The sequence below is a fragment of the Pecten maximus genome, chromosome 5 (assembly GCF_902652985.1).
Source record: "Pecten maximus chromosome 5, xPecMax1.1, whole genome shotgun sequence".
In the NCBI taxonomy this organism is placed as follows: Eukaryota; Metazoa; Mollusca; class Bivalvia; order Pectinida; family Pectinidae; genus Pecten; species Pecten maximus.
In genome coordinates, this window is record NC_047019.1 from 9,777,749 (window position 1) to 9,794,937 (window position 17,189).

The window sequence follows — 17,189 nt, forward strand, 5'->3', positions numbered from 1 at the left end:
CTACATATAGGTCTCTGGTTAGATCACCATTGTGTGGAAACTAGCACTTTGACAACTTGTAGTGATATTCCAAAGGAAAATTTTACGGTTACATATAACTTTGGTGTTGAACATTATATGTATATCATTTTTACAAACTTTTGATAGGGTGACTTTGTGTAACATTAAATATATATTACTATAACAAGATTTTGATTTCTCTTTCTGTAACATGAAAAATACACCATTATACCAAGCTTGTGATAGGACGACTTTGTGTAACATTTAAGATGCATCATTATAACAAGCTTGTAATTGCACTTTGAGAACATTTAAGATACATCATTATTAAAACAAGCTTGTGATAGGACGACTTTGTGTTACATTTAAGATACATCATTATACCAAGCTTGTGATAGGACGACTTTGTGTAACATTTAAGATACGTCATTATAACAAGCTTGTGATAGGACGACTTTGTGTAACATTTAAGATACATCATTATTAAAACAAGCTTGTAATGGGACGACTTTGTGTAACATTTAAGATACATCATTATAACAAGCTTGTGATAGGACGACTTTGTGTAACATTTAAGATACGTCATTATAACAAGCTTGTGATAGGACGACTTTGTGTAACATTTAAGATACATCATTATTAGAACAAGCTTGTAATGGGTTGACTTTGTGTAACATTTAAGATACATCATTATAACAAGCTTGTGATAGAACGACTTTGTGTAACATTTAAGATACATCATTATAACAAGCTTGTGATAGAACGACTTTGTGTAACATTTAAGATACATCATTATAACAAGTTTGTGACAGGACGAATTTGTGTAACATTTAATATACATCATTATAACAAGCTTGTGATTGCACTTTGTGTAACTTAAACGGTAATCCATTCTCATTATGTGCCTCCCTACATATTTCTATGTAAACATGGAAGACAAGAATTATCAGCAATATTTTCGACAGTGATCAGTCATGCATGTAACCTTGTTCTGGTCGACTGCGATAAATAACAACATAAAACTAATACATTCTGCATGGCCACTCATTTTTACTTTTTTGTAAATGCAAACAAGATAGCAATTTTGATGTTGTGCAATATACATTGAATTTGTCTCATGTTCGACATGTCCATATTTGAGAACTTTAAGTACACTGACAATATGAGGAGGCTGATAAAATTTGTTGAACGGACGTGCTCGGTTACATATTAAGCTATATAGGAAAACTGAATTATTGATCGATACAATAAACACCGATCGAATATAATGGTGTTTTCTTAGTCATGCATTATTTAGATTTAGTTAAAATAGAATATAGCTAAATCAATTATACGCATATGCTACCTTAATATATTCGTAAAAATTGTCATCATTTTTTCAACAAAAAAAGTATACTTTGAGAGATTTTTCTTTTAAAAACACGAAGATGATTGCAAAGAAGTAGCAACTGTTTGTGTTTCATCATAATAAGTTTGACTTAAAATTTCAATGATACGAATAATTTTCATTACCTAATTAAAACAAAGTTTGCGTAAGCACACCTACCCGGGAGATACCAAACGCTGTACTATAGGGACTAAGTAATATACGTACATACAGAACGACCACTCGGGACACCTTCTAAACATTCTAAATTTTCTTTTTTTAGCATTGTTCCCTAGAAAAGCATGCAAAATGCTTCATTATATACAAAATGATGAACTATTGCTTTATTATGAACATATTTAAAGAGTTCATAAGCACTGAACAGAAAGCGGAAGTACCACTTGAACAAAAGTCACCCCATCGCGTTTCTCTCTAACAATGAATGGGTCACGGATGACGTGGTCGCAGGAGGCAATAAGACAGTCAATCGAATTTTCAATCGTTAATGTGGGTACATTAACGATTGAAAATTCGATTGACTGTCTTATTTCAAAATACAATACCAACAAAACTTTATTTACACACAGTAACATGTTACATGAAAGCTTTGATTGTCTACTCGATTTTCGTGTACGTGGGGCATGCCATTTAACGGAAATTTAACAGCTAGTCCCCTATCTAACCAATGTACTGATTAACTTACATGTTTACGTCACCCGAGATGAGCTTGTGAGCTTTATTATCTTGGTAAACTTGTCGATGTTTTAAACAATACTGCATATAGTTTAGCATTTTTACACAAAAGAGTTGTGACACGATATTGACAGTTGACAAGTAAATGACATTGTGTGAGAGGGTTATCAATACCCCTCCGTAGATTACATGTTTAACGCGTAGTGACCTGATATAATATCCTCTTAATAAATCAGACACGTAATAATAGGAAATTTTTTCCATTAGAATTGCTTCAAACTTTATTTTACTGTCGAGTCACACTGTCAGTATATAAATATAGATGTGTATGTGTATATATATAAATTACAGTACAACTACGACAGGAAATTTCAATCTTTACATTCGGATCATCAACACAAAGTGCATATCATAGACTGTGCTAATAATTGGATATATAACAGAGTAACACAAATGACGAAGAAAGACAACTTTATGACTCGTGCGAATAATATATACACGATGAACGAAGACGAACCAGTTCAGTGTTTGTAAACAATCCTATACACGTGTCACGGAGATCATTGACCTAAATTTTTCTTAACCAATCAGAGAGCTGGAACGAGACACACCTTCCACGTAGAACGGATTACATCAGCTCAGCTGATCACTGCCTATAAATCTAGGTGCAAAGGAGCGGGTACCGACACATTTACCAGACTACCAGGATATCAGACAGCTTTCGAACACAGAAGAACTATGATTTACAGAAACAGTTTACAATCACTACTTTTCCTCAACAGTGAGAAATCAAGACGAATGACTTCGAATAATTCTCAAAATAATTCTCAACAAGACTATTTTCAATTGCAATCCAGTGAACATTCAGACTGATCTGTCAGCTAGCCTTGTGCTGTATACATTGTATTTGAGATTTAGCTGGATTCATATAACTAGTGGCATCGGGTAAGTTTATTTACGTCATTTGTTTTTATGTCAGCTGTGATTTTTAAATGATTTGATGACATAATATTTGAAATTCATGTTTTATTTCCTTGATAATTCTCAAAAGTTTGACTAAACAAATGAGTCATTAGAAATTGTAAATAACATCACTAAAGACAATAAATGTATTTTCGTTGTAAATTTCATCATAATATACTTATATTCTCTTGTAATAACACTTTGTGAGATTGATATAGATTTAGCGTATATTATACCTGCTACACTTTTTTTGTATATAATATTATGTATTGTCATTATAATACTGTCTGGTGCTTACCTGGGTGGAACGTACCTGCGATTAACGTTACACGGTTCTTATATACATCAGAATTCAAACCAACACTCACCTCTTAGTACTGAAAAAGAAAGTACACTTATTTTAATTTCTAGCGTCATTGGTCGGTGGGCTTGGGAGTAAATAGTTACGTAGGGGATATGACATATTATGCAATCGTAGAGTTGTAATGGTAGTTTATACACTTCGCAAATAACACAGCAACAACAGTCACTATACCAAATTATATTGTCCCTGAACTAATAATAACCACATGGCATTAAAAGGGATTTCACATAGAGATCTACTGTTACATGCCAAGGAAAATATCGTCCAATACACATCACATGTCAATAGATTTATATAAAGGAGCGTAACAAATACAGTTAGCCAATGACATGATTATAAAGACGTTTTGGAGGTAGTGCCAACAACACGACAGTCGTCATTATAGACTTTACGGGGATGTTTATCTGCCAAAGAAAACTACCAAATGCCAAATATATACATAAATCTATATGGAGCATGTGTAGGAGTGTTCAGTCACTAAGTTGGCTTTGTATAGTATTTCTTTAAATTCCTTTTGGCTTAACTGCATCTAAAACTAAATTTGTGCTGATATCGTGACTGTCTTTTGCACAGGCTTTTATAAAGAATTTACATGAAGGTATTATACCACAAAAAAGTCATAGCATTTCTTAATAAAGAATTTAAAGTAAGGTCAATATACCACAGGAAGTAGGAGAATCCAGTAATATCGACATTGTTCTTCTTTGTAACGACTTCAGGGAAGATAACATACCAAAGAAATCAATTGTTTACACTTCAAGTACTCGATTATGTATCCCTTCGTTAACTAGGATTAACAAAGATGCCGGTCAATGCTTATTGATTTATTTACTTAACAATTACCGTAACTGTTGGTAAACTTTTTTTATCAAGAAAGAACGTATTGATTTTGGTAATTTCAACCAGTTACCGCGGAAACAGCTTTCAGATGTTCATTGTTTTTAAAAGTCTATAATATTTACAAAAGCGGCTGAATTTGCAATGACGTTTTAAATGACATCCATAAATAGATCTGGGCAAAACTAGGTCCTTCAGATGGTTAACTTTTTTTCAAAACATGCTCTCATGGTGACCATTTTGAATTTCACAATAACCTTGAATGTATTGATTGCTTACCATATTGTCATGATTATTCCAGATATTATTCATCTAAAAACCACTGGAATCATTTGAGGAAAATTAAAAACTTCACAATGTAGTAATATGACCTTAACTCTCACTTGTGTTTACAGGTATACAATTACACCATGGCGAGTAAACACAGAAAACCAGATCTTCTGGAGAATCTAGCTTGCGCTGGAACAGCAGCATGTATTGCTGATTGTGCGACGTTCCCATTGGACACGGCCAAGGTCCTCCTGCAGGTAATCAAAGATTTCTTTAATAAATTTACCAACATTTGATATTTAACAACCACGTCACAATATTTCTTCAATGATGAAAGTAAATAATACTCTTCATGAAGAATTATATCAATAGAAAATTATAATGAGCAAAGACATCATACTGTAGATTAAAATCAAAATCACATTGACTGTAAAAAAATAGATGCTTTGTGGCTTTTAAAAATGAAACTCACTCGGTGTACACTGGAGTGACAGGGGCTCGATTCTTTTATCGAACTTACAATGATAGGTTACCAAGCCGACCGGGAATTTCACATTGTGCTTGCTTTTCTATTTTGGTCAACAAGATTGACTAATAAAGTGATATGATTTATTTCACAGCTATGTGTTTGGTTATGAAATATTTAACCTCATGTCATGAGATAAGGTCATTTAAGGACGGACCAGTTATTGGTAAAACATATGACTTAATATATTTTGATTTCAAAAGGGCGATTATGCTGAATATTTACAGCGCTGTTAACGTAAATGTTCCATAAGAAACTAACGTTTTAAAATTTTAGGTATAAAGTATTTAAAATACTTGTTGAACAGTTAATTGGGGTATGTTAACCGGAAGACATTATCAGCGATGAATGTTTACTCATCATATACCAGCGAGCATGTCACACTGTGTCACCGATGACTTCATTAAAATGTGGGCGAATTTAAAAATCCTCCGATCTATATCAAGGTCTTTGCTATTGATTTACATCGACGACAAAACTAGACAGATTGAAAATGTGTATATATCCCTATACAGGTTATTCAGTTCCGTTCAGTCACATGCGAAGACAGTATAACTTATTTACAGGTTCAAAGTCCGTCCGCAGTCGAGTGTGACAGTAATAGTGATCCTGTGTATGCATGTATACAACAAATGCAACACTTCACCGACTTAATAGGGCGATGCTGACAACAGCAAAACAAACTGTGTACTGACATACTGTTAAACCAGTAGTTTTTCGCGGTGATTCATTCACAGACTTGTCAGTTTTCTACCTTGCACAATGTTTTTCATAATTATATGACAATGCATATTATAAGTTCATTGACCCAAAACATTTTTCAGAAAGTGTCTCTTGCTTTCATATATATTTGCATTTGAAATGAAAAAAGAGGGGGATTTCATCGGTAAGCCATATCTAATACAAAAACGTTGTCATCCAATACAAGACCTTACTTCAGACCTGTTTTTTTATTAAACAATTAGAGCTGAGGATGACATGCTTGCATCTTGTATAAGTATTATGTATTGTATACATAATTTTGTTAGTTTCATGTTGTTCTTGTTCAGCTATCAAATTACACTTGTGTTAGTGATAGTAAAGTTTGAATTGAATTGAGTTGAATGAGAACAGATAAGATGTCGAAGGGGAAAAACATTCCTCGAAACGTATGAAAGATTTTAAAAACTAGCTACTTAAGGTTATAGTTTGAAATATTTCCGTCTCCTTTTGCATGATTATGTGGAGCCACGAACAAAATAAAATCTGAAAATGTTAATTGTTCTGCAAATACACTCATTGTGTACACTGCGGCAGCACAGTAATAATACGTACACATGTAGAACACAAGTCGGGTAAATCATGTAGGCATTCTTCGAGGGCAATCAACCTTAGCATCAGTAGAAATGTAGGTCAAAGAAGCTATATGGATAATTCTCGGCACGTAGATGTACTTTAATATGCATCAATGACCGAATATTTTCTGCAAGTCATCCTATGTGGACCCTATTCACTCTTTACTGTCCCCTTATAAGGATCCAAGACACACGACACCTTATCATCCCGTATAAATTATGAAATAAGCAAAACTGTGGAATAAAGAAATATTATTTCCTGATCCTTCTGATCAACGTTAGACCTTGTAATTGCCAAATCTCATGAAATGACAGCAATCAGCTGCCGTAATCACGTGATCTAGGATAAATAATCGAAGATCATGTGACACATCGTCTGCATTCTTCAATGTAGCCAAAGCGTAACGTAACAAATATATAATAAATTCCAAAATGGCATTTTTTATGTACAGGATGTTTTGGTATCGATGTGTTACAGTAACTTAAGGTGACATCAGCTTTATAGAGCTATTTCTATCACGTCACGGGTATAACTTCATGCTTATTAGCATATAGATCTCAGTTCCCATGACCCGAGTCCATAACCATGTGATAATAGACTAAATCCCGTGGCAGGTGACGGAAGAAAACTTAATATAAATATGTAACGTATGCATCACGCCGCTAGTTTAATTAACCATTAGTACATATCATGTACGAAATAATAATTAATGAACTATGAGTTCTAAAAATAAAGTTGGATGCAATAATATAAATTGTAAATGCAGTCTATTATAGAATATACAGGTAAACTAACCAACATCAGTAATTTTTAAGGTAATATACAGTAATTGACAAGACAATGAGTTCATCGATATATTTCCTTAAAGCTTCTTACTTAAATGTTACAATGTACATAATATACCTGCTTACAAAATAAACACTGATTTTGCTGTTTTGACTCAGCTAAATTCAAATCACGTGACCCTCTTTGTTTGAAAAAGATCGTCGCTCTTAGAATTAGTTACCTTTAGCTATCACAAACTTAAAGTGAAAACATGCTATCGAACGATCTCTCGTGCCACAACGTTCGGCGTCCATTAAAATACAAATGCAACATGATATCGAACAACCTCCCTTCCTCACATCGTGCTATTCAGTTCAGTTAAAGAGTAATGGGTTGCGAAACAATTATCTGGTTAATTTGGACAACAAATTCCTTTCTTCAGTTAAGGCTATAATGACGCAAATCTACATCTTTTGAACGTATTGTATATGCCTAAACAATGTGTTTGTTCTAGAAAACTAATACTTTTTACATTTTTTTTTGCGTTTACAGGTACAGGGTGAGAAAATGTCCCCTAACAAAGCCCTAAAATACCGAGGCGTGTTTGGTACAATCCGCGTGGTTGTGCGTGAGGACGGGGCCCGGAGACTGTATAAGGGGATTGTGCCAGGCTTACAGAGGCAGATGTGTTTCTCGTCCATCAGACTTGGATCCTATGACGAGGTCAAGAAGCAATACAAAAAGCTGATCTATAATGGTAATTATCTATCATTGAACTGTTGTATCCATGGCGCAATCAATCGGCTGATAATCGCGTCCAAAAAACGCCATTTCATCATTTTCCGCAAACACAAAAATACCCCTAATTCCGACTTACTGGTGATTCTGAGATCCTATTGTTCTTTATAATCTCGTGCATAAAATCGGAGAGGTAATTTTCGTTTCTGATACAGTCAAATTTATCTTTTTGCGAGTTTTTCGTATATACCACATTGTTTTTTCCATATTCTTGGGCAAAAGTAGTCTGAAGTCAAAATGACTGAACAACAATCTTGAAATACTTCGTATTATGTCGCTGGATTGGCAATCGTATAATATACACAAAACATTTCAAAGAAAGGAGGAGACAAACAGCAAAGCATTGTTTGTATGATGACGTCATAATCTAAAAAGGGAGATCATGTCTATATAAATATATATGAAAAGCTATTCAATTTTGGCTTGAACAATCGCATTAGATATTTCTCCATGTGCATATTTTATAAAAAGGAAATATTTGAAATCTCTTGTGTCCACATTCATTTAGGTCTCCACTTAGAAAATACTTTGATGTTTGTCTCTATTTATTCTGTTTTAAACCCGACAGTGTGAAAGATACTCTTCTTTCCCTAACATTTCATATACACATATACATGTATTTGTTTTACTATTTTACAGACACCAACAAAAAAGATAATTTCTTCATTCGCATCTCCTCTGCAATTACGACCGGTACCGTTTGCGTATGGTTCGCTCAACCCACAGATGTCGTCAAGGTACGAATGCAAGCACAGCCTGGCGGCGTTCCGAATAGATATTCGGGATGTATTGATGCATACAAGACTATAGCCAAGCAAGAGGGGGTCCGGTATGGCTTATGGAAAGGAATGATACCAAACATGGCCCGAACTAGCATCATCAATGTCGGAGAGATAGTCACCTACGACATATTAAAAACGAACATTATATCGAGGGACATTTTGTCGGACAATCTCCCGTGCCATTTCGTATCTGCGTTCGGAGCAGGCTTCTGTGCCACAGTCATTGCTAACCCAGTTGACGTTATAAAGACAAGATTTATGAATGCCGAAGAAGGACGCTACAAGGGGGTGATAGACTGTGCAGTCAAAGTCTTCAATGAAAACGGCTTCCGTACATTCTATAAAGGGTAAGTTTGACATTGATGTTTATTTTATTTCTTTTATCCAATGACGCCTCGGTTTTTCTTTGATCTTTTGTTGGCGTTATATTGCATACTATGTGATATTTCAAATATCACATATGTGATATCTGAAATATCACATGGCATTTCTGATTGGTCCATGAGGTTACTCATTACAAGTGGGAACTCATAAGCTATATAGAAATTTACGCGACGCTTTGTGCTATCAAAACAATATTTGCGATTAGGTTACTTATATTATACGTTTATGAAGATGCTAATATGTTGTATATAGTAATTTCGTCTTATAGAGCGTTCATTTCTTCGTATATTTAAAAGTGAAATTGGCGGGAGAATTTGACACAAAGAAATTGCGACTTTGAATATACCGTCTGTATTCTTGTTTTATCGTTATTTCACTTTCTTTTGGCGTTTAACTGATTGGTGTCAGATACAAATTTACAATTTCGGAGAAATGACAAGAGTAAACATGGACACAGAATAGAAAACAAGGCGGTGCATTGGTTTTCCTAGTTAGAACTACCTCCGTTTCACCTCTATATCCACAAATAAACATGGGATCCGGGTAACAACGTTAAGAGTGAATATATATGATTCTCTCGAGATTGTTTGTGTTCTATAATTACATCACCCACACACCAACAAGAAATACTGAACATGCAAAGCCAGGGTCATAATTCATTCAGATACCATAACAACAGTCTTTTATTTAGACACGGGGGTATATTAAGACTAGCGTCAATAGTATGTATTATGACCAGATTACTAAATCAAGCATAAATCATACCACTGCAACATCATGCACATGTGTAAACAGCTTAGTGCTACACATTTTAATGACCTTGATCAAACGTCACCAGTGCACACAGTGCAGAGCACCTTTAGCATAACAACAGTCTGGCTCAAGACCAAAGGGCAGGATTTTATATCAGAATCAAGATTAATCGTAACAATAAAAGGATACTTGAAGTTTTCCTGCTTATTGTGCTCTTCCTGGTACTTACGATTCCATCTATTGTTTTATTCAGGTTCACGCCGTCCTTCGTCAGACTGGGATCTTGGAATGTTGCCACGTTTGTTTGTTATGAACAAATCAAACGGCTGGTGATGGATCCGCCATCCACGCTCCGCGTTCCTAAGTTGGCCAAGGCACATTGTGACGTCATCGAAAAAAGAGATCAGCAACTCGTCCAAACGGAGTAACCTCCTCAATACAGTATAAGATATTTGACTTAACCAGGTTCCAAGCGATGCTCACGGAATTAAAAGGGTGCTACGATACTTACAAAAATACTGTAGTTGCATGCTTGTGACGTCACTGAAATGAACGTGCATGTGATGCTATTTATGTTCTTGTAAACACGTGTATCCAGTGTAGAAACTGAACGTGACGTGATTAAAGGTGGTTATGAACCGATAACCTCATTACAACGGAAATTCGTTATACCGGATTTTCAAGATACACTTTATGATCCAACCAACCATGTATGTCAAACTCTTGTAACAACCAATCATCTCATTCCATGCAGTGATAGAGACGTGGAAAAAGCCACGTGACTTTTATACTAAGTATACATCGAGGTGTATTGTGACTTCATCGCACGTAATGTTTGACAGCAATATTGGTTGTACGTTATCAACTTATACGTACAACATTTATAAGAGAACTGCAAGTTCTATTTATAGATATGCATGTACATGTGTAAAACACTAGAGTTGGTACTCCGCATGCAACACATTGAGAGATTTACAATGCAGTATGCATGTGTTTGAAATGAAGGGACATTCCTTCGTTCGCACGTCAGAAACATGCACAATTTCATTTGATGAAATCTGTGTCCGAACGATGATTATACAAGTGTTTGTGCCAACAAGTAATGAAATTAACGACGAAATGTACAGGAAAGATGCTTATCGTATACTATACGATGTCTTTGTAGTAATAAGAAATACTTTGGGTCGAATTAAGAATTTTCAGGACTTAATACTCCAAGAACTTTGGTTTATCTTGAGAGTAAAACTGCCTTATCAATGTAAAGATCATAACTTTAACAACTTGGAAAAAATACATATTTTCCAATAAGTTTGATTTTGATGTGTAAGGGATCATGCTTACGTGTACAAACAGGTCTTTTTTTAATTAGTATACCATATATTTACATCAAATGTAAATTTTTGTATACATTACACACTTGCTCCCTGCTAATCAATAGTATTATGTTAATTTGCCATTAGACATCCAAGAAGTCTTATTGTTCCTTTTATCACCATCACTTACATGTGAAATTTCCCCTTGGTGACTATAAGATAATATGTACATTTTTACGTGTGCCTCATTTATATACACGATTATCATTAATTTGTGTTGAGTATACACGTACGTTCTTAAGAATCAGGTTTCCATTTATTCAGTTGTTGAGTGGTAAAACAGTTAAGTTACATAGTTTTCTACATTGAGGATTTCAATTATCACATATATCACAAATATCACATACGGAAAGTAACGGGTCCCAATGTTCAGTCCTAGATTTCATATGTATACCATATCCTGTCCCTTACCCATTCCTGGGTAATTATCATCCTAAACACAGGGCCTTGTGCCGAGCTTATAATTATATTCTGTAGAATTTTCTACTTCTATGGAATCGCCGCTGTCTTTCAAATTATTGCATCAGTTTTGTGTATGATGATGCAATCGTCATTGTTCTAGTATGAGAGAGGTCCGGAAAATTTCAGGTGAGTTCCTCTCGCAGTTATTTGTTATTTGTAAATGGTTGTAATGTTAATTGACATCCCCGACATTTGTATCAAATGAATAAGGGTGTGTTTTTATTGTTGTTAATATACATTTGTATCAAATGAATCTGGGTTATTTTATAGTTGATATAAAGAGGTATCAAATGTAGACTTATGCTGGAAGTTCACTTCATTGTATATATTTTATAATGCGCTCAAACATTTCAATAGTGACGAATTAGTCGCTGATTCCGGAGTTTCAACAATACATGTACACATTATCCTATAACATATTTGTCTCATAAATTTTGTATTTAATACAAACAACATTGGAACTCTCATCTCCGAGTCAGCGCCTGGGTCCGCCATTAACTTGTTCTCATTCCATAGAATAAAACATATGAGTACTACATTTTATTATATTATTATGTTATTTGTGAGTGACTCGGAATAAACAAGAGGCCTAATTGGTCTGTGTCGCTACCGTGTTAATGTATCTGAAAAAAAATACATATACTGTAACATTAGTTTATGTATCATTAGATTTCGTATTTTGCTTTAGGAAAAGTTTACTGCTTTCATAACAAATTTCAACACCAATTCATAGTCCGAGTTTCCTTTGACCCTGACATCCTGTCTGGTGTAGGGCTCCTTTCACCCACACCAGGCATGGTATCAGGGTCAGAGTAACCTCGGGTAACACTATTCACTATATTATAGTCAAGTTATGTTGAATATATATAGCAATGTTGTTGATCCGACATATCTGCCAATGTCGATTGGTTAAATATGAAATAGGATATTGTATTATGAATTTCAATCTCAAACATTTATTGGTGGGATGAATGTTACCATAAATAGATGCACGCGTTTATTTAGCGAATCTTAAGACACGTTGTTTTATTCGGCTGTTTCAGTATTCCGACCCATTTATCATGTTTAGATAAATGTTTGCCAGATAAGAGAGGTGTCGCCGAATATCCGCGGCATTACTTACCGAGTATTGATAATACCGATATGCTGGTTGGAGTGGAAGTCATGTAATATTGTGATGTGTTTGTTGATGTGCAGTAAAGAAGAGGAAATAACACTTACTTCACAGACAGTTTACATATCAATAACTATCGACATTAGCTATTCTCTGCAGGAACATTTTAAGGACAATTTTGGTTTGAGGATAATGAAATTCAAAACAGAAGCTGTGGAACTAGGTCGTTTTTATAATAACAATACTATATACTTTAACTTGACATGACATTTCTATTATTTATGTTTGTTTACAACATATGTAAAATACTTCATTCATGACGTTTAAAGGCGTAATATTTGCGTAAAATATGACACGATTTATAATGTATCGGGTTGAAGGGCGATTATAACGCGCTCGTCATACAGTTGTTCCCTGATGACAATTACTCACGCAAACGTACATACTACTATATATAGTGACCATATATATACTGTATATATACAAATGGCCGTGTGTATACGACAATGTACAATTCTCTGATAAGGATCTTGAATTAATAACAGTATTTTAACATTCATATTTGAAATAATGCATCCATGTGAAAACATGTTAAGAGTAGTTATAAATAATTCCCCGCGGCCCAAAATGTTTTCGAGAGTTTTGTCAACGAAATTGTTTTTTTAGCTCAAGGTGAATCAGCAAAAATATCATGTACGATTTTATCAATACCAACATGACCGAGAATTCGATATTGACACGGAAAAATAACAGGCGCCAAGGAGATTGAACGAACCGGATCTGGAACCAGATCATCTGTATGTGAACCGGTACCGCAAGTGGAACCCGTCATTGTGTTTCATGTCAACGCACGCGTACGGATTGAAACTGTAACTGAAATGCATTGCACATATTTTGTACAACCGAGAACGTCCATTGTGAAGCATATGTACTCAATATATATAGGCCTATACACTGTGTAACTGATTCGAAGCGAGAACTACGGGATTTGATAGGTCTAGTTTATAATTTCTATCGGCTTAAAACTAAAATATTGTGAAACATTTGGAAGACATATTCAACTTGATGAATGCTTTCCATTGTCAGAGTTTACCTTTCTTTCCCTTTTTCTATCCGCTGCTTATTTTCTTCTTTCAAATTTCACAGCCCTCCAAACTTTCAAAATGGCTGTATTCGTTCTCAACGAAAACGAGGCTAATTGATACGCATGATTGCAATGAGATTCGAGTGAAATTGATTCGCCGTGAAAATGTTACTCAAAATGCATGCTTCATTTCGGTGTATTTTACGTATTTTTTAATCTACATGTAAACATGTCCTTGGTGGTTATTTGGGCAGTATTAACGCATTCACACATGCGGACGAGATTCGCTACACGAGGTCACCTGCCTGACAACATGTTTTTTCTTGGGAACTACGTTTCCTTCGACGGCCCATATACGCCTGGACAATATATACATAAGCAATTGATGTTTGTCCAAGATTTCAAGAAAAATGTGGTCAAAAAACTGCATATGCAGTTGTTTTTGCCAAGTGTCGGACACATTTCATCGTCAGATTTTGCTTTGCTTTTTGTTTATTTCGACAACGCAGTGTTGGCCCATAACCGCCTTGGCACATTTCGAGCTTTGCTCAGGTAATTAACATACCATTTGATAACTCCCTACTCCCGTTGTTTCTTGTCTTTTGCGCTATGAAATGCATGTACTTTAACTTAGGCGTTAGTCAAATAGCAGGTTTCAATCGCGCGGGTCCCTCCATACCCAGATGTAATATATCAATATATGTACGGTTTTACATTGACATAGTCGAGTTCGTCTCAAAGGTCGGTAATATATTTAAGAAATGTTGGTCGAGGAGGTGCAACAGTATGTATGTACAGGGTCCAAAGTCCAGAACAACTGTGTCCCATAAAATAATAACACATTCCAAAGGATGTTGGCATTGACGTGTAAAATTGAGACCGTAATTTACATAAACGTGATTGAGTCATGAAATAAACATATTCTCTTGAAAAACAAACACGTTTCATTAGATAGCAGGCAATAGTTTCCTGACGGTTGGTACACAGCTTTGTAACTTATAACCATTGCAGAGGTTTTAACATTGAATAGATCTTCCCCCCCCCCCCCCCTCTCTCTCTCTCTCTCTCTCGCTCTCTCTCGCTCTCTCTCGCTCTTTCTCTCTCTCTATCTCTCTTTTCTTTCTCCCTTTAGATTTGTATAATTCATCCCTTCAAATAATTATATTTTCGCATTAAAACGACGAAAGGCCCACGCTACTGGAGTTGACCCAGACAATGCAAATTAGGTGATTTAGGTCAAATCTACTGATAAACAACCTGGAACAAGGTCAGGATTTTGCAAAACAAGTCGCACATGAGTGACCAGCACTTCCTTGTGTAGAAAGAATATTCCATTTCAACAAAAATAAAAATAAAATAGCCTGTTAGTCCTGCTCTGATTAGCATGATGTTTTTTATGAGATTCTTTATACATATACATTTTTGTATATGGGTCACGCCAAACGTTGACATTCTGGGGTGATATTGACAATGTACATTGTACCCTGATTCCAATATCCACTCTTCACGCTATAATTTGATATATATATTATATACAATGATATATATAGGGTACGCATACACGAAGGTGACTTGGTATATTCGACGAAGTGACAATCATCAAATAATTGCAGCACAAGGACTTGTTACATATCCCAACCACACATCATTCTGTAATTCACATATTATTTTCAAACGTAGTATTTACGATATTTCCTCACAAAAATATCGTCCGTTTTTATTGATATAACTACATGTACATGTATATAGTATGTAATGAAAGAACGAATATGATTAAGGCGCAAGGCGAAAAACAAACCAATGTCAGATATGTTCTTAATTAGTTTATGGGTTTAGATACATGTGATAGTTATAGACAGGTGGACGTTATGGACAGGTGGTAGTTGTAGACAGGTGGTATATAGACATTTGGTAGATATAGACAGGTGGTAGATATAGACAGGTGGTAGTTACAGACAGGTGGTAGTTATAGAACGGTGGTCGTTATAAACTGGTGGTAGTTATAGACAGGTGGAAGTTATAGACAGGTGGTAGTTATAGACAGGTGGTAGTTATAGACAGGTGGTAGTTATAGACAGGTGGTAGTTATAGACAGGTGGTAGTTATAGACAGGTGGTAGTTATAGACAGCAGGTGGTAGTTATAGACATGTGGTTGTTATAGACAGGCGGTAGTATAGACAGGTGGTAGTTATAGACAGATGGTTGTTATAGACAGGAAGCAGTTATAGACATGTGGTAGTTATAGACATTTGGTAGTTATAGACAGATTGTAGTTATAGGCAGGTGGTTGTTATAGACAGGTGGTTGTTATAGACAGGTGGTTGTTATAGACAGATTGTAGTTATAGACAGATGGTAGTTATAGACAGGTGGTAGTTATAGACAGGTGGTTGTTATAGACAGATGATTGTTATAGATAGATGGTTGTTATAAACAGGTGGTAGTTTGATACTTTGATCAGACATGAAAAGGCATTTTGCCAACTGCCTAACCATGTGGGTTTTTCTGTATGAAGTTGTAGTTAGAGGCAGATAGTCTCAAACATAGACTTGTGTAGCTATATATAGAGTATACATGGTCAGTGTCTTAAAATATAAGCTGTATTTTGGCGAGGGTAAAGAAAGACAAAAGTGGCGAGCCTTGGCGAGCCACTTTTGTCTTATATTTTAAGACACTGACCATGTATTCTATTTATCCTGCAACAGTCATAAAAAATAATCATCAAAAATAATCATTTTGAAGTGAAACGGTGTCAAAAATGACAGAAATATGTTCGCCTTTCAAACCAGAGACATGTATATAAGTATGTCTCGGTTCTAACGTAGTTTCACTTTGAAGGTAGGTCAGTCGAACTGACGCACGTGCTAAGATTCCAAAATACAGCTGTTTTCCGTCACTGCCGTATACAGCAAAAATATATACGGTGGGTGTATGCCGACAATGCGGTGGCAGTTGCAGGATAAAGAGGATATATGTTGTTACCACCCAGTTTGAGTAGTTATAAGCAGACAGTAGCTATGGGTATTGAATCTCACAATGTAAGAGAAGTAGAAGCTATAGACACACTGTCCTGGGGCATAAGAATTATACTGTACTTGCTGCCACCAATGCATGATCATAAGAGGCAACTAAATTTGGGATCTTATCTGTTCTCTTCTTTCCAACAATTTTATTCTTCCTAATGTCTTCCCTACCACTGCTTCATTTTTGTCTTTAGTTGAGTGTTTTCCCTAGTGAAGAATGCTTTGGGTTCTGTTCCCTGGCTGAGACAAACCAGAGCCTATATAAATGGTAGTAGCTACTCCTGATTAGTGCTTAGC

The 17,189-nt window shown here is 35.3% G+C and overlaps 2 protein-coding genes across 2 annotated transcripts in view; one reads left to right on the forward strand and one right to left on the reverse strand.

Annotated features, from left to right (window-relative positions):
• The window catches only part of LOC117327088 (peptidyl-prolyl cis-trans isomerase-like 4), a 38,375-nt gene extending 28,292 nt beyond the window's left edge, over positions 1-10,083 (reverse strand). The window contains exon 1 of the mRNA XM_033883919.1: positions 10,066-10,083. The gene's annotated coding sequence lies outside the window, so the exon portion shown is untranslated. The remainder of the gene's footprint in view (positions 1-10,065) is intronic.
• Positions 2,704-12,214, forward strand: LOC117327090 (mitochondrial uncoupling protein 2-like). The gene is made up of 5 exons (XM_033883920.1): positions 2,704-3,004; positions 4,619-4,750; positions 7,672-7,876; positions 8,557-9,046; positions 10,090-12,214. Exons 2-5 carry the CDS (start codon positions 4,634-4,636, stop codon positions 10,262-10,264), a joined length of 987 nt encoding a protein of 328 aa, XP_033739811.1. The 5' UTR covers positions 2,704-3,004; positions 4,619-4,633; the 3' UTR covers positions 10,265-12,214.
• Positions 12,215-17,189: the final 4,975 nt, after the last annotated feature.